Here is a 25,408-nt window from a genome sequence, read left to right as displayed (position 1 = left end):
AGTTCACCCAATTGAGTCTAATTTATGGATTAGAATAGGTTAAAGATCTGCCAACGATGATTGAATAATGAATTTTCCTTTTATTTCGCGCAGATCTACGACAACTACGCCGACCGCAACGGCACCCTGTGGCATCTGTGCGAACTAAACCACAGCCCTGGAGGGGGCGGAGCCCCGTCCCAAGAGCAGTCCAAATCGGCCTACTCCGCCGAGTACAAGCTGATCGAAAACAACCTGGCGCGGCCTGCTCCGATCTACATAACCTCGTACCTGAACACGTTGCACGTCCGCCAACGAACCGTTCAGGGCCTCGCCGTCCGGTTGAACGCCACGATCCGGCTGCAGGCGGACATCGCGTACAAGATGAAGCTGATCGCGAACGACGAGGAGTGGGTCGAGGGTTGCAGCCCGAATCCGTGCCAGTCCGGGGGGCGGTGCATCACCCAGAAGGACCACGGAATCTGCCAGTGTCGGGGTCACTTCACGGGACGGTTCTGCGGGTTGACGATGTGCGAGCTGGAGCCGTGCTACTTTGGCAAGTGCGAACTGACCGCGTCCAGCTTCAAGTGTCACTGCCAGCCGGGGTACATGGGCCAGCGGTGCGACGAGAAGCCGAAACCGTGCGAGGACAATCCGTGCGAGGGTCGGGGCGAGTGTCACCCGAAGAACGGGGGCTTCTTCTGCCGGTGCCACGCGTGGTGGGAAGGTGCGCGGTGCGAGAAGCGGATGATGCACATTCCGTACAAGCCGCTGTCGGAGCGGATGCTCCAGGAGCCGTTCTGGCTGGGGTTGATCACGGTGTTTGTGGTGCTGGCGGTGATCGGGCTGGTGTGGTGTGCGAAGCGCCACTTCCCGGAGAAAATCGAGAAGCTGCTGGCGGATGAGGCGCACAGAAATCGGAGTGAGTATAGCGGGTTCTTTGTTTTGGTCATCAAGACCGGGGGGTCTACCGCCGTAATGAGCAAGAGGTCGGTGGTTTTTGACCCCAGATCATACCCGCAAAGCTTAAGAAAATATGGTAGACTACTTTGTTAATGTGTTGGAATGTCTAAGGACTCCATAGAGTTAAGATCTTCGAGTCTACCGCCGTAACAAGCAAGAGGTCAGCGATTTTTGATCACGGATCATACCCGCAAAGCTTCAGTGAGTATGGTAGACTACTTTGCAACTCTTTTGAGTCATCTGAAGACTTCCTGGAGTCAAGACCTGTAGATCTACCGCCGTAACAAGCAAGAGGTAGGCGATTCTTGACCACGGATCATACCCGCAAAGCTTTAGTGAGTATGGTAGAATACTTTGCTAATGTTTTGAGTCATCTTAAGACTTCCTGGAGTCAAGACCTGTAGATCTACCGCCTTAACAAGCAAGAGGTTGGCGATTCTTGACCACGGATCATACCCGCAAAGCTTCAATGAGTATGGTAGACTACTTTGCTAATGTGTTGGGATGTCTAAGGACTACCTAGAGTTAAGATCTTCGAGTCTACCGCCGTAACAAGCAAGAGGTCGGCGATTCTTGACCACGAATCGTACCCGCAAAGCTTCAGAGATTATTGTAGACTACTTTACTAATGTTTTGGGATGTCTTGGGTCATCCAAGGACTCCCTAGAGTTAAGATATTCGAGTCTACCGCCGTTACAACCAAGAGATTGGTGGTTTTTGACTACGGATCATACCCGCAAAGCTTCATTGGGTCTAGTGTTGGGATGTTCTAAGTCAACCAAGAGTCCTCGATAGTGGTAATTCATATCGATCAATAACAATTTCTCTCTTTCCCCTTCCAGCCCCCTTCCCCCCGCACCACCTGAACACGGCCCTGCGCGAGCAGCTGCAGGCCGCGGCCGGCACGGTGCCCTCGTCGACGGCGACGACCCCCGCCGCCGCCCGGACCATCTTCGGACGACTGGGTATTAGAAAACCATCCATACTGAGCCTCAGCAGCCCTCAGCCAGTTGGAGGGGCAACCGCTAGAACATTTTCATTAGATGATCTATTACGGCCCCCTCCTCGACGTAAGACAGACAAAAAACCATTTGCAAATCCACCTTTTTCGGTTCTCTTATTTTGTTTCAGTTTTCAACCTAACCTAACCTAACCTAACCTCAATTCAGTATTTGAAACTAAACAAATTGAGCCTTCTTTCTACCTTGGTTTCCTCCTCTCCTCACTCCAAAACTGTTGAAACTCAATTTCTGTAAACTAAAAGTAACTACTTCTGTTAGATACTTTCCTCGCTCAAACTCTTGAAACTGATCCTTGAAAAGTCACTCATCTCATCTTTTGCATCAATCACTATCACTATTCCTCAAACCTGGAATTGGCTCTAAGCAGTCTTCTACTAGATTGCACTAAACCCTGAAATTTCCAATGCTTTTCTTTCTACCATTTTACATCAAACACACCTCCCTTGTATCTACCTTTAGAGTTGAGTTCTGTACTCTCTAATATAAGTCTGTGTCTAATCTATGTTTGCTTATTATCAAAATATACTTTAAGAGTAAGGATCTTTCTACCCAAAACATAATCCTGTCACTAAATACCTCTACCTGAAGTTTGAAACGAGTATCCAATCACAGCACAGTACTAAATGTTTGTATCAATTGCACTGGTTTTTGGTGTGTAGAGAGATATTTGCACCGTTCACTCTCTGAGCCACTATATTTATCGAACAATATTGTATCATTACTAAATCAACCAAACCCTCAAGTTCTTCTTTACTTAATTCTTGAACGCAAATCCGGTTCCCCACTTAATTTCATGAAGTTTGACATGTCGCATGTCGAGGTTTCTCGAGGACTCGTGTAATGTCCCCTCATCCGGAACACCGGGGACCGGTTCCGGTGGCCATATTGGATCAAAAGATGTTTTTGTGAATATTTTTGACAGTATTACTCAATTTCTTGAAGTTTGACATGTCGCAAGTTGAGGTTTCTAGAAATCATTCAAAATGTCTCCTCATCGGAACAATGGGAACCGGTTCCGGTGGCCATTTTAGTTCAAAAGATGTTCGTAAGGACATTTTTTACTATTTAATTCAATTTGATGAAGTTTGACATGTCGCATGATGAGGTTTCTAGAAAACATGTGTAATGTCCCCCTCTCCGGAACACCGGGAACCAGTTCCAGTGGTCTTTCTGGGTCAAGATATTTTATTGAGGAAATTTTTAACTATATCACTAAATTTGATAAAGTATGACATGTCGCATGTTAAAGTTTCTAGAAAACTTTAAAAGTGTCCCCCCATCGGAACAACGGGAACCGGTTCCGGTGGCCATTTTAGGTCAAAATTTGATCGAATGTTGAATGGTCATTTTTGACTCTATCATTCAATTTCATGAAGTTTAACATGTCGCATGCTGAGGTTTCGAGAAAGCTTATGACATTTTTGACGTTTTTGAAGTTTGTAACATTTTTGACGTTTGTGACATGTTTGACGTTTGTGACATTTTCGAAATTTTCGAAATTTTTGCCATTTTTGCCATTTTTGTCATTTTTGTCATTTTTGTCATTTTTGTCATTTTTGTCATTTTTGTCATTTTTGTCATTTTTGTCATTTTTGTCATTTTTGTCATTTTTGTAATTTTTGTCATTTTTGTCATTTTTGTCATTTTTGTCATTTTTGTCATTTTTGTCATTTTTGTCATTTTTGTCATTTTTGTCATTTTTGTCATTTTTGTCATTTTTGTCATTTCTGTCATTTTTGTCATTTTTAGTAATTTTTGTATTTTTTGTCATTTTTGTCATTTTTGTAATTTTTGTCATTTTTGACAATTTTGACAATTTTGGCAATTGTGACAATTTTGTGGGTGGGTCTCGTGGCGCAGGGGTAGCGGCTTCGGCTGCCGATCCCGATGATGCTATGAGACGCGGGTTCGATTCCCGCCTTATCCACTGAGCTTCTATCGGATGGTGAAGTAAAACGTCGGTCCCGGTTTCTCCTGTCTCGTCAGAGGCGCTGGAGCAGAAATCCCACGTTAGAGGAAGGCCATGCCCCGGGGGGCGTAGTGCCAATAGTTTCGTTTTTCGACAATTTTGTCATTTTTGACAATTTTGACAATTTTGGCAATTGTGACAATTTTGACAATTTTGACAATTTTGACAATTTTGACAATTTTGACAATTTTGACAATTTTGACAATTTTGACAATTTTGACAATTTTGACAATTTTGACAATTTTGACAATTTTGACAATTTTGACAATTTTGACAATTTTGACAATTTTGACAATTTTGACAATTTTGACAATTTTGACAATTTTGACAATTTTGACAATTTGACAATTTTGACAATTTTGACAATTTTGACAATTTTGACAATTTTGACAATTTTGACAATTTTGACAATTTTGACAATTTTGACAATTTTGACAATTTTGACAATTTTGACAATTTTGACAATTTTGACAATTTTGACAATTTTGACAATTTTGACAATTTTGACAATTTTGACAATTTTGACAATTTTGACAATTTTGACAATTTTGACAATTTTGACAATTTTGACAATTTTGACAATTTTGACAATTTTGACAATTTTGACAATTTTGACAATTTTGTCAATTTTGACAATTTTGACAATTTTGACAATTTTGACAATTTTGACAATTTTGACAATTTTGACAATTTTGACAATTTTGACAATTTTGACAATTTTGACAATTTTGACAATTTTGACAATTTTGACAATTTTGACAATTTTAACAATTTTGACAATTTTGACAATTTTGACAATTTTGACAATTTTGACAATTTTGACAATTTTGACAATTTTGACAATTTTGACAATTTTGACAATTTTGACAATTTTGCCAATTTTGACAATTTTGGCAATTTTGTCAATTTTGACATTTTTGACATTTTTGACATTTTTGACATTTTTGACACTTTTGACAATTTTGACAATTTTGTCAATTTTGACAATTTTGACAATTTTGACAATTTTGACAATTTTGACAATTTTGACAATTTTGACAATTTTGACAATTTTGACAATTTTGACATTTTTGACATTTTTGACATTTTTGACATTTTTGACAATTTTGACAATTTTTACAATTTTTACAATTTTTTAGAACATATTCTAGAATATATTTCCTGCGTTTTTTTCTGAAATGGGCCTTTAAACATATGAAACACAATAGCGTAAAGGACCTTTTAACTAAAACCTTTTAATTTAAGCTCATCGACCCAAAAAATGAAACAAAAATAAACTTTTTTTGAAGCCTTTGGAAAATCGAGTCAAATAAATTTTATAAAACCAATATCTTAACATTTTTTTTTCCGTAAAATTGGATGCTGATTTATAATTCAAAACACAATATTAGAAATAAATGAAAATTCCAAGCAGATTTTCTTTAATATCCCAGATTCTACAAATTCATGTCAGTATGGTAGATACTAGTCCTTATTTCTCCATCAACATTTTTTCATTGTGAATCATAATATTTTTTCCCAATCCTTTCCTTATCATTGAAATAAAGTAATGAAGATATACAGATTCTTTAATTAATATTTCAAAATAGAAGGCAAGATATTCCGTTTTTTCTCCCTAATTTTAAGTTTCACCCCAGAAAACCAATCTGTCTGTACAATTACAAAATTTAACGTGGCTGCTGGTAGGCAAAACAACTGCACATTTCACAATTCTTTCGATTTATTTGTTTTGGTCCTTTTTGTCAACCACTCATGCACACTTGAAACACAATTTGATTTATTTTATTATTTATTCTACAGCAAAGCTGCATTCTGTTCTGTTTTTTTTTTGTACGCAAACGCCTCACGCACTTAAATTCATCTTTAATATTTGACATCTTCGAAAAGCTGGTTGTACTAAATTTTAGTACTGAACTAATTTTTCGAAAATGTTTATTTTTCGGTCAACTTTTGGTCATTGGCAGAAGTAACCTCTCTCAACAGAGCTCTGCCAACTGATTGTAAAGCCAACACAGTTTAGAACACCACGTGTTTAGTACTAAACAGCAACGTCCCATACACTCTCTCTCTCTCTTCTAGCCACGCATGCTTAAACTTATTAGTAAGCTCTCACGGCCTTAAAATCAGTCAATCCTTCTGTTCGTTACTCTCTTTTTAGTTTGTTTCATTCTTTTCTCGAAATCTTTTTCTCTTTTCTTTTTTCAATTTCTTCCCAAATGTCACTTGTGGCGTTGTACTAAAATCGCTCTCAACCATTCCCAGGAACGCCCTCCCCTCGCAAGAAACGTAACAACTCCACCCCCACCAAGAAGAACGTCAACGAGAAGAAGCAGATACTGCAACAGTTGGTATCGCCGGCGCCAAATTCCACCGCCAAGGTAACCAACCCCTGAAGAAGACCACACAAGTGCACCGAAACGTCAAACTTCTTTTTTTCTCTCCCTCTTCAGCAACAAGTCAGCCTCGGCGAGCTGATCCAGCTGTCCGAGAACCGGCTCAAGGTGAACCACGCCGAGTCCGAGTCGGACCTCAAGGAGACGACCTTCTCCGAGCACTCACTGTCCGTGTCGTCGATGGTGCGCCAAATTTCCGACCCCAAGCTGGAGAAGAAGGTCACCTTCGCGCGGCTGCTCAGCAAGGTTTCCGCCGAGATGAGCAGCGGCTCCGAGGATCTGGCCAATGTGAGTAGAGCTTGTTTGAGTTTTGTTTGAGCGTCGTTTAACTTTTTTTTCGAAAAACGCTGTTAGCTTTGAACTGTTTTCTTGATTTTATTTGAAATGCTTAAAGATTAATTTAATGTGATTTTGAACGGATTTAAAGTCAGGTGCGGGGTGGTGATTGAAGTGCATAATTTTAAATTAAAACTGTAATTTAATTAAATAAGCTATCTAAAATTTACTCAAAATATTTGAAAATCAAAAACAAGGAAAAGCTATTCTTCATCAAATAACCAAAAAAAAGTACAAAAATTACAAAATTTGTATTACAACCAAAATGACGATCATGACAAAAATTACCTAAATGACCTAAATAACCAAAATTACCAAAATGACCTAAATTATCTAAATGACCCAAATGCCAAAAAAGACCAAAATGACCAAAATGGCCAAAATTAACAAAATAACCATAATGGCCATAATGGCCAAAATAACCAAATTGGCCAAATTGACCAAATGGCCTAATGGCCAAAATGACCAAAATGGCCAAAATGTCAAAATTTACCAATATTACCAAAGTTACCAAAACAACTTGAATGACCTAAATGACCAAAATAGCCAAAAAAGCCGATATGACCAAAATGGTCATATTTGCCAAAATGGCCCAATTGACCAAAATGGCAAAATTACCAAAATGACCAAAATGACAAAAATGGTCAAAATTACCATAATGACCAACATGACCAAAATGATCCGAATGACCTAAATGACTTAAATGAACTAAGTAACCTAAATGGCCTAAATGACCTAAATAACCCAAGTGACCTAAATGGCCTAAATGACCTAAATGATAAAAATGGCCTAAATGGCCAAAATTCCCAAAATGATCAAAATTACAAAAATGGCGAAAATGATCAGAATGACTTAAATGACCAAAATGGCCTTAATAGCCAAAATGATCAAAATGACAAAAATCACCAAAATGACCAAAATGACAAAAATGACAAAAATGAAAAAAATGATAACTACGAAAAAAATGACAAAAATGACAAAAATGACCAAAATTACCAAAATTACCAAAATTACCAAAATGACCAAAATGACCAAAATGAACAAAATGACCAAAATGACCAAAATGACCAAAATGATCAAAATGATCAAAATGACCAAAATGACCAAAATGATCAAAATGATCAAAATGATCAAAATGATCAAAATGACCAAAATGACCAAAATGACAAAAATGACAAAAATGACCAAAATGACCAAAATGATCAAAATGATCAAAATGACCAAAATGACCAAAATGACCAAAATGACCAAAATGACCAAAATGACCAAAATGACCAAAAGTGACCAAAATGATCGAATGATTAAAATGACCTAGATGACCTAAATGACCAACATGACCAAAATGACCAAAATGACCAAAATGACCAACATGACCAAAATGACCAAAATGGCCAAAATAACAAAAATGACAAAAATGACCAAAATGACCAAAATGGCCAAAATAACAAAAATGACAAAAATGACAAAAATGACAAAAATGACAAAAATGACAAAAATGACAAAAATGACAAAAATGACAAAAATGACAAAAATGACAAAAATGACAAAAATGACAAAAATGACAAAAATGACAAAAATGACAAAAATGACAAAAATGACAAAAATGACAAAAATGACAAAAATGACAAAAATGACAAAAATGACAAAAATGACAAAAATGACAAAAATGACAAAAATGACAAAAATGACAAAAATGACAAAAATGACAAAAATGACAAAAATGACAAAAATGACAAAAATGACAAAAATGGCAAAAATGACAAAAATTACAAAAATTACAAAAAATTACAAAAATTACAAAAATTACAAAAATTACAAAAATTACAATAATTACAAAAATTACAAAAATTACAAAAAATACAAAAATTACAAAAATGACAAAAATGACCAACATGACCAACATGACCAAAATGACCAAAATGACCAAAATGACCAAAATGACCAAAATGACCAAAATGACCAAAATGACCAAAATGACCAAAATGACCAAAATGACCAAAATGACCAAAATGACCAAAGTGACCAAAGTGACAAAAATGACAAAAATGACAAAAATTACAAAAATTACAAAAATGACAAAAATGACAAAAATTACAAAAATTACAAAAATTACAAAAATTACAAAAATTACAAAAATTACAAAAATTACAAAAATTACAAAAATTACAAAAATTACAAAAATTACAAAAATTACAAAAATTACAAAAATTAAAAAAATTACAAAAGTTACAAAAATGACAAAAATGACAAAAATGACAAAAATGACAAAAATGACAAAAATGACAAAAATGACAAAAATGACAAAAATGACAAAAATGACAAAAATGACAAAAATGACAAAATGACAAAAATGACAAAAATGACAAAATGACAAAATGACAAAAATGACAAAAATGACAAAAATGACAAAAATGACAAAAATGACAAAAATGACAAAAATGTCAAAAATGACAAAAATGACAAAAATGACAAAAATGACAAAAATGACAAAAATGACAAAAATGACAAAAATGACAAAATGACAAAAATGACAAAAATGACAAAATGACAAAATGACAAAAATGACAAAATGACAAAAATGACAAAAATGACAAAAATGACAAAAATGACAAAATGACAAAAATGACAAAAATGACAAAAATGACAAAATGACAAAAATGACAAAATGACAAAAATGACAAAAATGACAAAATGACAAAAATGACAAAAATGACAAAAATGACAAAAATGACAAAAATGACAAAATCACAAAAATCACAAAATGACAAAAATGACAAAAATTACAAAATGACAAAAATGACAAAAATGACAAAAATGACAAAAATGACAAAAATGACAAAAATGACAAAAATGACAAAAATGACAAAAATGACAAAAATGACAAAAATGACAAAAATGACAAAAATGACAAAAATGACAAAAATGACAAAAATGACAAAAATGACAAAAATGACAAAAATGACAAAAATGACAAAAATGATAAAAATGATAAAAATGACAAAATTGACAAAAATGACAAAATTGACACAAATGAAAAAAATGACAAATTTGACAAATTTGACAAAAATGACAAAAATGACAAAAATGACAAAAATGACAAAAATGACAAAAATGACAAAAATGACAAAAATGACAAAAATTACAAAAATTACAAAAATTACAAAAATTACAAAAATGACAAAAATAACAAAAATGACAAAAATGACAAAAATCACAAAAATCACAAAAATCACAAAAATCACAAAAATCACAATAATGACAAAAATGACAAAAATGACAAAAATGACAAAAATGACAAAAATTACAAAAATTACAAAAATTACAAAAATGACAAAAATGACAAAAATGACAAAAATGACAAAAATGACAAAAATGACAAAAATGACAAAAATGACAAAAATGACAAAATGACAAAAATGACAAAAATGACAAAAATGACAAAAATGACAAAATGAAAAAAAAAAATGAAAAAATGACAAAATGACAAAAATGACAAAAATGACAAAAATGACAAAAATGACCAAAATGACAAAAATGACAAAAATGACAAAAATGACAAAAATGACAAAAATGACAAAAATGACAAAAATGACAAAAATGACAAAAATGACAAAAATGACAAAAATGACAAAAATTACAAAAATGACAAAAATGACAAAAATGACACAAAATGACAAAAATGAAAAAAATGACAAAAATGACAAAAATGACAAAAATGACAAAAATGACAAAAATGACAAAAATGACAAAAATGACCTAATGACCAAATTGACCAAAATGACCTAAATGACCAAAATAACCAAAATGACCTAAATGACCTAAATGACCAAAATGACAAAAATGACCAAAATGACCAAAATGTCCAAAATGACAAAAATGACAAAAATGACAAAAATGACAAAAATGACAAAAATGACAAAAATGACAAAAATGACAAAAATGACAAAAATGACAAAAATGACAAAAATGACAAAAATGACGAAAATGACAAAAATGACAAACAAAATTAGAAAAATTACCCAAACAATTAAAATTCAAAATTAGACACACTTCAATCCGTTCCTCACACTGAGTACCGCCGATTGAAATTTTTTGGTGAAACCTTGTTGTTACGTTTCTCGTATCATTTGTTCAAAAAATCGTAATCATTTTACTCTCATTTTGGGTAACATTTTTGGAGTTTTTTTTTTGTATAGGTCCAATAAACCAAATTTTTAGTTTTTTGCTTTTTGGGTGTTTTTTATTACCCCTGACTCAAGGCGGTTTCAAAAACACCCAAAAAGCAAAGACTGGAAATTTGGTTTATTGGACCTTAAAAAAAACTCCAGATTTACCGTTCAATCAGCCGATCACTTGCGTGATCAATTTTGATGAGTTTCTGCACTACCGCTGCTGCCGCTGTCACTTGTTACTTCTTCTTCTTGATCTTCGTTGTCTTCTTGATTCTTGATTAATCGATGTGTTTGTTTTTTGTGTCTCTTTGAGTTGCGTTTCTTTTGGAGTTCTTCTCGTTTCGATGCTTGTGTTTACAATTCGAACATTGTTAAATAATTTGAAAACTTAAACGATGTAAACAAACACATTCCGCTCAGCTTTTTGTTTGTTTACATCAAGCATGTAAACACAGCTTCTTGTTTTTTTCTGTTGATATCTGTGTGGTTGTGTCTCTCTGGAAATTATTCTGTAAACAAAACAAATACAAACAACAATAATTTGACAAGCGGAACCCCGGAAAGAGAGAAAAAGCGAAACGAAAAAAGAGAGAGAGAGAAAACAAACAAACAAAAAAACTTTCCTATCTATTTATTCTTTATACCAAAAGGGAACAAAACATTCTAGCGCTTTAAGTCTTCCGACTGAAGTCCCGCAACGCGCAAATTCCGTACCGCCGTCGCCTAGCACAAACGAAATCCGTTCGCCGCACAGCACTTCCTCGAACCAGGGCAGCGATTCGCTGTCGAGTTCCGAGCTCGCTTTGCATGACTTTGGGCTGCGTAGCCTGGGGCTCGGCCACGGCCACCCCGGCCAGCGCCAGCGGGTCCGGCCGAAGGTGTCGAGTGCCGACTCGATCCTGGCCATGTTCAAGAACTTTGCCACGTCGAGCGCCGGGATCAACCTGCCGTCGTCGATCGTGATCTCGCCGTCGTCGACCCCGACGGCGTCCAGTCCGCAGGACGACGTGGCCGGCGATGACGACTCGTCGACCTCGTCCATCCACACGCCGGTCAGCTACTCGAGTGGGGGTGGGGGCGGGGGCGCCGGGGGTGGCCCCGATTCGCCCGTGTTCTACCGGCAGAGCACGATCGAGGTGCCGGTACTCGACGCCCTCAGTGCCGCGCATAAAACGACGACCACGACGACCACCACCACACAGTTGCATCCGCCAACCATCCTGCTGGAGATCCCCAGCAACGGAATCAATAACAAGTGCCTATCCCCAATCAGAGAGATGCCCACGCCGATCCCGTCTCCGGCGTTGACGCCGATCATGCCACGTCCGGCGCGGAACCGCTCCCCCCAGGCCATCCATGACGAGTCGATGTCGGTGACGTTCAGCGGCGACTACTCCGGGTACAATGTAAGCAGCCGTGCTCTTCCCGCGCCGTCGTCGTCCAAGTCCTCCCTAATCGCTCGATCTTTCGCTTTGTTTGCCCCCCTTTGTAGAACCCCAACAAGCTGAACCACCAGGTCACGATCGAAATCAACCAGCCCGAATCCGACACCGACTCGCCGACGCCGACCAACTTCTCCAACGACAGCACCACCAGCAGTTCCGGCTCCAGCAAGAGCCGCAAGCCAACGCCGCCGCGGATCTCCATCTCGATCGACGTGCAGCCGCCGACGCCGGAACGCGAGCGGGCCCAGCGTCCGCGCGATCTCGTCATCCCCGAGCTGATCATCCAGCAGCCCAGTCCGACGCGTGAGCGGACCGCGGTCGTAATGTTTCCCGGCTCACCGCCTCCGCAGCGGGCCAGCATCGGCGAAACGAGCTCCTTCTTCCCGAACAAACAGCAGCAGAAAAGGTTCGTCGATCGTTGTCGCTTGTGCGTGTGTGTGTTGATGTTGTGTTGTGATCCCGTTGTCGTTGTCGATGTTGTTGTGTACACTGATCCCTGACCGATTCTTCCTCCCCCCCACCTCGTTCCGTCTCTCCGCAGATTGCTGAAGCAGTGGGAAAAGCCCGGCTCGCTCGATCTGCCGTTCGAGCCGCCCATGATCACGATCACGTCCAACATGGCGGAGGTCGAGTCGGACGCGGACTGCATGTCCCCGGCTCCCACAGGTAAACCGAACGGGATCAACCCGACCACCCTGGGCGTCGTGTCCGGTAGTTCCGTAGGAATGTGCTATCTCAGTCCGTTTTCGATGTGTACCCGCGGTGATCGTGCGCCGTCCGAAAGTAATCTCAGCTCGTCCGGCTACTCTAGTATGGCTAGTCCCGGTCCCAGTAGGTGCGGCTCTAGCAATCCGCTCTGTCCCAGCGAGATGGAAGATCCGGGCTCAGGTGAGGCAACTCGTTCCACGCCGGTTCTACTGTTCCATAGCCGACGATCCGAGAGCTGCTCTAACACACTGTTTTTGTACATACGCTTTCTTCCCTCCCAAACTCACAAAACCCCAACTCATCAACCGTGTCCATACAACAATCATGCATCACCACCTACCAACGCGCGATCATCCACCGTCACCACCACCACCCAAAAGGTTCCGCCGGAACGGGCTTTCCGGGGCTGGGCTCCATGATGGGCGCCACCGGTCGTCGCCAAACGTCATCGATCCTCAAGAAACACGCCGACTCCTCCAGCGGAGGAACTTCCGCGGCAAGCGGAGGAGCCGGCGGCGGCGGAGCCGCCCACGACTCCTTTCGCCTAAGATCCGACTCGGAAACCCTGTCCGACGACCCCCTGCTCGAATCCAACGACGAAGGCATCGGCACCGACCACCTGGACGAGAAGATCGAAGAAGGCGAAATCCGCAGCGCCAAAGAGCTGGAGCTCTACATCGGCAAGGAGCTCATCGAAACCGGAAATCGCATCCTGCACCCGGAAGCGAGCGCCGCCGCCGCCACCATGTCCCAGCTGCAGCTGCCCTCGATCGTGATACAGACCGAGGGCTTCGACAAGCTGTCGCCGGTGTCGTCGCGCTCCGAGAGCCCCCTGAGGTAACCCCTGTGTGACATGCGGCTGCTCCAGACGCGTTGAACTTCTCAGACAAATAACAAAAAACCCCAAAAAAGATCGGTTCGGCTGCGGTAAATATTGTCAACTCTCAACCTCCTTCTCTCTCTGTTGTGTCCCCCGACGCAAACACAAAAAACTAGAACACCCCAATTTCGCACCCTCTTTTTTCTCTCTATTCTCTATAACCTCAATCTTTTAGGCAGAATAAACCCCTTCACGCAACGAGTTGCAATCTCTGTTTTGGCCAACCTCCCCTGAAACGTTGCCGCGGAAGCTCGAGGTTGCGCGATGATCTCGGGGGTCGTCCGGCTGTCATGTGCTCTGTTGAAGATCTTTAAACCATTGGTTCCATTTTTGACATCCACCGATTGATCACTGATCTTGTCGTCTGTCAAATAAGAGTGTTTTTGTTTTTTTTTTCTATGAACCTCCGTCACCTGGGATGTACAACCTTTTTGGCACCCTTAGCAAACGTCAAACCATACAAAATTGCTTCCCGATCTTTTCCGGGAGAGATCCGGAAAAAGATCCGGCAGCAATTTGTATTGATTTGACGTTTGCTGAGGGTGCCGAAATGTTTGGTTATGTTACTGCTTGCCAAAGACAACAGGACGAAACCAGAGATGTAAACAAGCAGCACACTCACACTTTACGTGAACTGTCACTAGAGCCACCACCTTGTGATATTTGCGTGCAAATAAAGAACTAGTTTTCGACATCACAAGGTTTGTGAAACTTTATTTGTAATCAAAATAATTTATAATTGATAAATAATATCTTTCAATGTGATTCCAAACTTTGTTCTTGCATAGGCTTGTCGCTCGATTGAAACCATGATGTGTAGATTCGATAAGGACAGGCGGGTTTTTCAAGCTGTCAAAATAGTTAGCCCGAAACCAGGATTTTATATAAAGATTTCAGCAAAGTAAAAAATTTACAATTTTTCGGGCAAAATTTCACTGGATTTATATCTGCAGGGTTGTTAAGCATGCCAAACTGAACCGTAATAAGCTCCCAAAAAAAATTAAAAAAAAATCAACTAAACGCGTTTTCGGTTCAGTATGGCATGCTTAACAACCCTGCAGATATAAATCCAGTGAAATTTTGCCCGGAAAATGGTCAAATATTTACTTTTCTGAAAATCTCCATATAAAATCCAGGTTTTGTGCTAACTAACTATTTTGACAGCTAGAAAACCCGCCTTACCTTACTAATCTACATACCTTGGATTGAAACCCTGATTTGACAGCTCGATATTAGGTTTTGTGCCGTGACGTCATTTGACAGCTCGTGTTAAGGCCACACGAAATCACATTTTAACAGACACACAAGGCAAAAATGTAAACAATGCACGCGAGCTGTAAAAATTCTAACCTCTAAACCGAGTTGGCGTAACAACTGCAGGGTGGCTACATAAACGCCCGAAACATATTGCAAATCAAAAACTGCACATAAAAAAAGTTTTAAAATTCTTTAAAAAAATGAATTCAGAGCGAGAAATGATTCAGAGCGAAAACATGGTTTGTGAAATTTAATAATAATTTAAAATCTGGTTTCTTATGGTGTCTTAATTGAAAATTGTCAAATGTGTTTTTTACTGGTGTTTATAGGAAACGAAATGAGAATGGCAAAATGTAAAAAAAAACTTTTTTCAAATTTTATTTTGATTTGAAAAAATCTACGTATCTTTGAATTCATTCAAAAATTTGTAGTTTCCCTTTTAATTTTGTAAATTTGATATTTATATTTCTAAAAAAACAGTGCTGAATTATCAACTTGTCAGCATTTTACTTCTCTTTGCCATTCCTCTCATTTTATGTGAAATTTTTGAAAAGACAAATTCATGGAACATATTTTTTCAACCTCAATATTTTCAGCACCAAACCGAAGTGATCTTCGGTTGCGCGAAAAAATCTGTTGCGCGAAAAAATCTGTTAAGGTTTGTCGGTAGCGTGTACATCAGCCTGTGGCGCAACAGCTTTGACAGGTTGCGTTCGTATTTTGATTTTTGGCTGCTTTCACAACATGAATCTATTTTGAAGTTTAAATAAAATATTTAAAATAAAGGGTGGCTACTCAAATCCTATTTTCGATTTCTCGGCTTTTTCGAACCTCAAATTATATTTTTTCTTATATTTCTAAATGAACTAAAAAGCAAAAAAAAAATATTTCAAAATACTTAAATTTCAAGGCTTATTAAAAAAATGCCAAACACAAACGTTAGGAAAATTAAAAAAAAAATCTTAATTATATCTAGTTTTTTTTTTGTAAACAAAAGCGTAATATATTTGTAAAATTTTTGAAATATCTTAAAACCCTTTCGGGCTTGATGGGTCATATATGACCCAAAAATCAAAATTTCCTAAATAAGCCTATAATTTCCCTGTGGTCATAAGAATCATTTTCCTATCATTAATTAAAAAAATATTTTTTTCTTGTTTTACCATTCATTTTATTTAAAGATTGAAGGGAGAAAAGCTACTAAACATTTTTGAATGTTTCTTGAATCAATAGTGTTATTTTTCAAATTTTATTTTCGGTGTTTTCTGTAACAACAATTTTTTTCGAAAAGCGATTTAATTTCATCGATGATTAAATTTAAATTTTCAGTTAGGTGCAATGGATTTCAATATTGTAAAATATATTGCAAAATTGTTCAAAGTTGATGAAATATTTGTTATCAAGTGCTCTGGATTCGCTGCTTTTTCGATTTTTCCCGATTTTTTTTTTGTGGAATAGCCACCCTGTACCTAGTAGGCTTGGTGACCAAATAAAGCAAGCAAAACAATGTAATCGAGCCAAAGGGAGCGTTCTTTTATTACGTATCGCAAAATTTAGGATTATTGACCCCCCCCCCTCCCCCGTCGTAACAAATTGTGACATATGAACTATCCCCCCACCCCCATGTAACACGTAACGAAAGGTCTTTTTGCAAATTTGTATGAATGCTTTTATGGAAAATTTGCGTTACGAAACTGAATTTTTCGTCACATGAGGAGTGAGCTTGATACACTCTTTGTTTACAAAATAACATTGGCCCATTTACCCGTTGTTTTGCTTGAAACGCTCGGAAAGCGGATTTTCAGGTAACAAGGCCTCTTGTTCGGTGGATGTCAAAAATGGAACCTTACTAAGTGATATACTGATACGCATTTTTACTTCATTTTTCGTTACCTTATAAACAAACGGCAAGCTTACATTTTCTTTCTACTCGATCTTCTCCGCGGAATGTAACTTTTGCTTGCTATCCAGACATTTTAGGGCGTGCACCAATCGTAACGCCATCTTCGCTTTAAAAATCTGGATATTTTGAAGTTGTTTTTGTTTACATTTTCATCTGCACGCACATTTCTAATATCTCAGATTTTGCTAAACCACTTAAAGTTTCACTGACAACTAAATAAATTTGACAGAAGCCAATGGAACTGAATGTTTGGTTTGACAGCTGACTTCTACCAGGGCTTCAACGCTAAGGTTGGCATTATTCTGCGTAAACATAAACAATTTCAGCTTCAAAAGAGCACATGACAGCGACGATCCGTAAATTTCCCCTCACCCTATTGGCTGTCCGTAGTCCGCACCTTCCGTACCAAGAGTCCCCGCTTGCAACACCCCCTCAATTTCGAAAAATATTCCAATCTCTAAACGTGTGAATGAGAAGTTCAGCCGTCTTACAGCACCCACACACACACACACACACAGTCTCACTTTCCCCCACCCATGTGTAACAAGTACACACAAGAGCCTCTACTGTGACACCGCATGTGAACCCACGCCCCCCCCCCCTCTCCGCAGTGACCGAACCGCCAGCATGGAGCGCTTCTCGCCGCTGTTCTACGGCAAGAGGGACCAGCAGCTGCCGTTTACCGACTCGGACGGTCTGTACGACTTCCCCTCGTCCGACGGTAAGGGCAGCTCGGCCGCGACTCACCACCGGAAGAGCACGGGCCGCAGGAGAGACCGGCGCAGCTCGTCGCGCCAGAGCCTGTCGCCGTCCAAGTCGACTTCGGTGCTGCTGGAGATCCCCGGTGGTGGTGGAGGTGGCGGCTCCAAGGACCACAACAGCACGTACAACTCGCACGGAGGAGGGGTTACAGTAGCGGCTGGAGCCGGTGGCGGTTCCAAGTACTACTCGAGCACGACCACGCCCACCCGGAAGAGCCCCAAAAGGAGACCACTGTATCGGCATCCCGTAGCGAGCAGCTCGTCGTCCACGGAATCGTTAACGTCCACACGAGAGTACGCACAAAGATCTAGCAAAGGTAAAGGCACCTTCTTTACCTGCCCCAAAAACACAAGCGCGTCGAAAGCCTTCTCTGTAACACACACCTTGCAAGGTTCACCTTCGACATCCTAGAGCCTTGGTTCTCTCCTGTCTCAACCGCCCATAACCTCAATCATTCATCTGACAGCAAATCTCTCTCTCTTTCTCTGTGTGTCTTTCTTTTCCCCATTTTGCCCACCCCTCCGACGACCCCCAATCCAGCATTCGTGACCTTCACGAAGGAAACGCAGCTGTGTGACTCGGGAGATGACACCGGAGAGGTACGTTCCGACTACAGCGCCGCCGACCAGCTGGCCGATTACCATGCCACGTTCCGTACTTCCACCTCCTACGACAACCACTTCCTTGCGGCGCAGCCGCCATCATCAACCTCACCAACAACAACAACAACCACCGCTACGACAGTTCAGGCAACGGCCTACTACTCCTCCCCATCCTCCTCCTCCTTCCCCCCACCACCATCATCATCCAAGCAGCCCGAGGCGCCGCCCCGGTTTGCGAGCGCCGCCGACTCTGACCTGTTCCGGCGGCTGCTCAACTTCAAGCTGGACAAGCTCACGGTGGCACCGCCGCCTACTACCTCATCCGGCGGCTACACCTACACCCGGATCTGTCAGAGCGACGACGACGACGACGACGCAGACCAAGACGACGACTACTTGGATGATGACTGGGACTGCGACGAGGACGACTTCACCACCACCAACGCGGAAGAGGAAGATGAAGAGTTTGATGGTTTCGAAAAGGTTTTGTTCTCTTTTTCTCGTACACATCCACCCTGACCCCGCCTCGCCCCCCCTTGCTCGCTTTGTCCACCCCCCCAAAACCCTGTCTAGCGTTTTAGATGAGATCCCCGCAAACACCACCATTCGGAATGTTAGAAATGAAAACAATTCAAACCCGACGTTTGACAGTTGCTCACCTTCGGCGTAGTGCGCTTTGAAGCGTGAGGTAGCTGTCAAACCGCAGGTTTGACACACGCTAAAAGCCTCTCACACACACACACTAAAATAGACAACAAAAACACAAACAAACAAAAACTGGAACTGGAATGACGAAAACTCGGAATTGTGTTAGAGTGACACCCTGTTAGTGCCTTTAGCTGCATTTAGTTTAACCTGTAATTGCGATTCGTACTCAGTACACTTAGTGACGTAGTAGGCGTTTTGTTTACATGTGTACATAGGAAAGCAACAATGCGCTGTACAGAACGTTCTCCGCTCTCTTCAGAGCTAGAAAAATTGAAAACTCACACGCACACACCTTCTAGTGGCTGTGTAGTAAGTGTGCGTTTTAGTGCGCGTGAGTAGCCCTATTGTTTGTTGATGTTTGCGTTTGACAACCTGTTAATACGAAACTTTTAGTTGATTTTTTTAGAAATTCTTCTAGTTGGAGATTCTAGAGTAGAGATCTTGTGGTAGTGCCGTAGTGGAGAGCTTATCGAGAGGCCGTCATCTGTGAGTTGTAGAGTTTGTACATCATGCTCACTCACCATCACACATACAAAATGGTTTGGACTGTTGAAGCGGTTGATGTCAGCCCTGCGATTGACAGATGCCTTACCTTTAGCATTGCTTGCGCCTTGGTTCTTATCAGAAAAGTAAACGGTGTTGAAGGTAAGGTGATGTCAGGAGTGGTGTCAACTGTTTTCAAAGGTCCTAGACAAATTATTCAAGATCATCAATTGATTTTGACATTCATGTAAACATTATGGTAAGTTGGGTTGAAAAATATTGTTTTTTTTTCGAATTGTTTATTAAATGTTCATTTTATGTCTTTTTTATCCTAGTTTGCAGAGAAAAGTGTTTGTAATAGTTTACCGTGTTAAAAGAGAATTTAGTATACAATACTTACTCTTTGTGACATTTTCTCCACTATCAATCATTTGTCATCATTTGACCATATCGAGCCAAACATTTCATTAGGGCACAAAACCAAAACGTCAACATTCGGGATTATTCCACTATTCCATTCATTAGCCCTCCAAGAATCAGATTGATAACAAACAATTTCCTATTAAAAAATTCAAAAACACAAAAGGGCATATAACCATGTTCACTGCAAACCAAAAAATAATGTTCAAATGTGCCCTTTTATTTTTCGTTAGATTCTCGTACTTGAGGAACTTTTTGTGTTGTTAAGTAAACTTTTCATATATTTTAACACTAATTCACTCAAAAAAAAAAGTTTCGTTTACTTTTCACCAAGGATTTCTGTAGAGAAAAAACTTAGTCAAAAAACAATATTTAATACGGTCCCGCGGCTGCTGTTCAGTACATTATTGAAGAATTTTTATGTTTCACATACCTTATCTACACTATTCAATCACTCAACTTCACCAATGATCAAAATTTCTCCTGAATTCCTCATTTTTTCTAACTAAACAAAAGGGCCCGTAAACATCATTCAAAACAACAATCCGGTGACAGCGCTTTAGTGCCCTTTCAGCTCTCTTCGAAATTGCCTTTAGAAAGGGCCCATGATGAACAACAGTTGGAAAGTTAAAATTGGGCCCTTTTAACTTTTTTTTTTTAAATTATGGGATTTTTTTTTTAAATTATGAGTTATATTGCGAAAATCAACAAAAATTAAGAAGCATTTAAGCAGAGTTGAGGATAATGATGTGTATTAGGCTGGTATAAATTTTATTTAAAGTTTTTGTCCCCCCCCCCCCTTCAATGTTGGCCCAAAAATCAGGGGGCAAAAAAAAATATTTTTTCAAAAAACTTCAATATTTTTATGAAAATTTAAGTGCAATTAGTAAAAATCAATTTAAAATGACCTCCTGCGTTTAGAATCATTTTTAGCATGTTTGGGTTGATTTAAAAATCTTTTGAATTTTTGAAAATGTTCGATGTCTACTATCGTTAAAGTTTTTTTTTCGCTAAAATTTTTGTTTTCGTCAAGTTTTACATTTTTAGAAAACTATTATTGCAAAACAATTGAACTAGTGTAAAATACATTTTGAAACACTTTTTCGATGCAAATGTTGAAACTATGGCAAGTTATTTTAATATTTATATTTTTTTTATTTTTTTGCCCCTCCTCCACGACTCTGGCCAGAGCCGAGGGACAAAAACTTTTAAAAATATTTGCATCGACCTTATCGTATCATCAGTAAAAATGCCATTAGTCAAGCTTCTTTTTTAAATAGGAATTGAAACAAGTTGTCCACTTTTTGCAAGCGATTTTTTTGGTTTTGTGCCCTAATGAAATGTTTGGCTCGATATGTCTTTTCGTCCGCTTGTCTACATTCGAAAATTTGTCTGTTCGACCTCTTGTTCAGATTTGACCTTTTGTCAATTCGATCTTTTGGGCAATTTATTTTTTGTTTTGCTCAATGCGGTTTCAAAAGCAACCGCAAAGCAAAAATTGGTTATTATGTTTATTGAAGCTTTAAATAAAAAACTCTAGGTTTTATCCTCTGACCTTATCACCATTTTGATGGTTAACCCCAAGGCAAATAGATTAGAAAAGGTAAGGCGGGTTTTTCAGCTGTTGAAAAATTTCTTTCACAAAAACCGGATTATATCTGAAGATTTTTAGAATAGAGCAGTTCTCTAGGATTTCGGTCATTCGATTTTATTTTGTATTTTTTAATCCGACTGAAACTTTTTTGGTGCCTTCGGTATGCCCAAAGAAGCCCTTTTGCATCATTAGTTTGTCCATATAATTTTCCATACAAATTTCGCAGCTGTCCATACAAAAATGATGTATGAAAATTCAAAAATCTGTATCTTTTGAAGGAATTTTTTGATCGATTTGGTGTCTTCGGCAAAGTTGTAGGTATGGATACGGACTACACTGGAAAAAAAATGATACACGGTATAAAAAATTTGGTGATTTTTTTATTTAACTTTTTATCACTAAAATTTGATTTGCAAAAAAACAATATTTTTATTTATTTTTTGATATGTTTTAGAGGACATCAAATGCCAACTTTTCAAAAATTTCCAGGTTGTGCAAAAAATCTTTGACCGAGTTATGAATTTTTTAATCAATACTTATTTTTTTCAAAAAATCGAAATATTGGTCGCAAAATTTTTCAACTTCATTTTTCGATGTAAAATCAAATTTGCAATCAAAAAGTTCCTTAGTAAAATTTTGATAAAGTGCACCGTTTTCAAGTTAAATCCATATTTAGGTGACTTTTTTTGAAAATAGTCGCAGTTTTTCATTTTTTTGAATTAATGCACATGTTTGCACACTTTTGAAAAAAAATATGTTTGAAAAGCTGAGAAAATTCTCTATATTTTGGTTCTTCGGATATTGTTGATACGACCTTTAGTTGCTGAGATATTGCAATGCAAAGGTTTAAAAACAGGAAAATTGATGTTTTCTAAGTCTCACCCAAACAGCCCACCATTTTTTAATGTCGATATCTCAGTAACTAAAGGTCCGATTTTCAATAATAAAATATGAAACATTTGTGAAATTTTCCGATCTTTTCGTAAACATTATTTTCAAAATTTTCAAATCAAGACTAACATTTCAAAAGGGCCAAACATCCAATAACGCCCATTTGAAATGTTAGTCTTGATTTGAAAATTTTGAAAATACTTTTTTCGAAAAGTTCGGAAAATTTCACGAATGTTTCATATTTTGACATTGTAAATCGGACCTATAGTTGCTGAGATATCGACATTAGAAAATGGTGGGTTGTTTGGGTGAGACTTAAAAAAACATCAATTTTCCTGCTTTTAAACCTTTGCATTGCAATATCTCAGCAACCAAAGGTCGTATCAACAAAGTCCAAAGAAGCAAAATATAGAGAATTTTCTCAGCAGTTCAAAAATATTTTTTTCAAAAGTGTGCAAACATGTGCACTAATTTAAAAAATCAATAACTGCGCCTATTTTGAAAAAAGTTACATAAAAATGGCTATAACTTGAAAACGGTGCACTTTATCAAAATTTCACTGCAGTACTTTTTGAATGAAAATTTAATTTTACATCGAAAAATGAAGTTGAAAAATTTTTGCGACCAATTTATCGATTTAAAAAAAAAATGTATTGATAATCATAACTCGGTCAAAGATTTTTTGCCCATTCTGGAAATTTCTGAAAAGTTAGCATTTTATGTCCTCTAAAACATATCAAAAAATAAAAAAAATAAAAATAGTGTTTTTTTGCAAATCAAATTTTAATGATGAAAACTGAAATAAAAAAATCACCAATTTTTTTTTACCGTGTATCATTTTTTTCAGTGTAGTCCGTATCCATACCTACAACTTTGCCGAAGACACCAAATCGATCAAAAAATTCCTTCAAAAGATACAGATTTTTGAATTTTCATACATCATTTTTGTATGGCCAGCTGCCAAATTTGTATGGAAAATTATATGGACAAACTAATGATGCAAAATGGCTTCTTTGGGCATACCGAAGGCACCAAAAAAGTTTCAGCGTTCTGCTCTGAAGTAATTTTTTTTTTTTTTCAATTGGATGTGGGTCAAAAAGTCGCATTGCTAAAGGTAAGAAGTACAAATGGTTAAATGCTCAAAGTTCGAATGTGAACAAATGGTAAAAAATACAAGATCAAAAATTGACAAATGATCGAAGGATGAAAAAAGGTCAAATGGACTAATGTCAAAAAAGCAAAGGTTGAAAAAACAAAAAAAAAATAGAAAAGAAAAAAGTTTCAAAAGAGAAAAGGAACAATGATTGAAGATTAAAAGGACAACAAGTCGAAATGACAAATGAGCAGTTCTCTCAGATTTCGGTCATTTGATTTTTGTTGTATTTTTTTAATACGACTGAAACTTTCTTGGTGCCTTCGGTATGCCCAAAGAAGCCCTTTTGCATCATTAGTTTGTCCATATAATTTTCCACACAAATTTATCAGCTGTTCCTACAAAAACAATGTATGAAAATTCAAAAATCTATATCTTTTGAAGGAATTTTTTCATCGATTTGGTGTCTGTGGCAAAGTTGTAGGTTTGTATACGGACTACACTGAAAAAAATGATACACGGTAAAAAAAATTTGGTGATTTTTTATTTTAACTTTTTGTCACTTAAACTTGATTTGCAAAAAAACACTATTTTTTATTTTTTTTATTTTTTGATATGTTTTAGAGGACATCAAATGCCAATTTTTCAGAAATTTCCAGGTTGTGCAAAAAATCTTTGAGCGAGTTATGAATTTTTGAATCAATACCGATTTTTTCAAAAAATCGAAAATTGGTCGCAAAAATTTTTCAACTTCATTTTTTGATGTAAAATCAAATTTGCAATCAAAAAGTACTGTAGTGAAATTTTGATAAAGTGCACCGTTTTTAAGTTAATTACAAATGTTTACGGTAGTCTGACTTGTGCGTGCGTCAAACGCATCCTGACCTATAATCCCTTCGGCCAATTGTCACACTTACATCGATTTTCAGGGAGTGACAAGATAGCACGACAAGATTGAAACTACTTTCATATGTAAAGTGACAAAAATGTTTGTTGAATATCTCAGGATTGAAATCGAATTTTGGGGATCTGTGAAGGTCAAAAGGTGATGCATTGCATTTCAAACCAAGACAAATATTTTAAAAAGGCGTAATATTGAATGTTTGGCCCTTTTGAAATGTTAGTCTTGGATTAAAAATTCTCAAAATATTTTTTTCGAAAAGATCGGAAAATTTCACGAATGTTTCATACATTAACGTTGAAAATCGGACCATTAGTTGCTGAGATATCGACATTAGAAAATCGTGTGTTGTCTGGGTTGGACTAAGAAAACATCAATTTTCCTGTTTTTAAACCTTTGCATGGCAATATGTCAGCAACTAAGGGTCGTATCAACAAAGTTCAAAAATGCAAAATATAGAGAATTTTCTCAGCTTTTCAAAAATATTTTTTTCAAAGGTGAGCAAACATGGGCACTAATTTAAAAAAATGAAAAACTGAGACTATTTTTAAAAAAGTTACCTAAAAATGGTTATAACTTGAAAACGGTGCACTATATCAAAATCTCACTACAGTACTTTTTGATTGCAAATTTGATTTTACATCGAAAAATGAAGTTGAAAAATTTTTGCGACCAATTTTTCTATTTTTTGAAAAATTAGTATTGATTCAAAAATTCATAACTCGCTCAAAGATTTTTTGCACAACCTCGAAATTTCTGTAAAGTTGGCATTTGATGTCTTCTAAAACATATAAAAAAAAATAAAAAAGTGTTTTTTTGCAAATCAAGTTTTAGTGAAAAAAAAAATAAATAAAAAATCACCAAAATTTGTTTTACCGTGCTTCTTTTTTTCCAGTGTAGTCCATATACATACCTACAACTTTGCCG

General features: G+C 37.8%; 1 protein-coding gene across 6 annotated transcripts in view; it reads left to right on the top strand.

Annotated features, from left to right (window-relative positions):
- The window catches only part of LOC6045247, a 262,138-nt gene that overhangs the window by 234,275 nt on the left and 2,455 nt on the right, over positions 1-25,408 (top strand). For 4 of the 6 annotated variants that reach the window (XM_038253760.1, XM_038253834.1, XM_038253908.1 and 1 more), the window contains 10 exons: positions 94-901; positions 1,785-2,012; positions 6,196-6,311; positions 6,384-6,614; positions 11,485-12,240; positions 12,327-12,685; positions 12,821-13,167; positions 13,368-13,824; positions 17,639-18,105; positions 18,330-18,874. In XM_038253760.1, coding sequence (XP_038109688.1) covers positions 94-901; positions 1,785-2,012; positions 6,196-6,311; positions 6,384-6,614; positions 11,485-12,240; positions 12,327-12,685; positions 12,821-13,167; positions 13,368-13,824; positions 17,639-18,105; positions 18,330-18,874 — 4,314 coding nt within the window. The remainder of the gene's footprint in view (positions 1-93; positions 902-1,784; positions 2,013-6,195; positions 6,312-6,383; positions 6,615-11,484; positions 12,241-12,326; positions 12,686-12,820; positions 13,168-13,367; positions 13,825-17,638; positions 18,106-18,329; positions 18,875-25,408) is intronic. The other 2 variants (XM_038253974.1, XM_038254039.1) reach the window with 2 other exon arrangements.

The sequence above is a fragment of the Culex quinquefasciatus genome, chromosome 1 (assembly GCF_015732765.1).
Source record: "Culex quinquefasciatus strain JHB chromosome 1, VPISU_Cqui_1.0_pri_paternal, whole genome shotgun sequence".
NCBI lineage: Eukaryota > Metazoa > Arthropoda > Insecta > Diptera > Culicidae > Culex > Culex quinquefasciatus.
The sequence above is the reverse complement of the archived record's forward strand: the minus strand, read 5'-3'. Positions and strand labels throughout refer to the sequence as shown.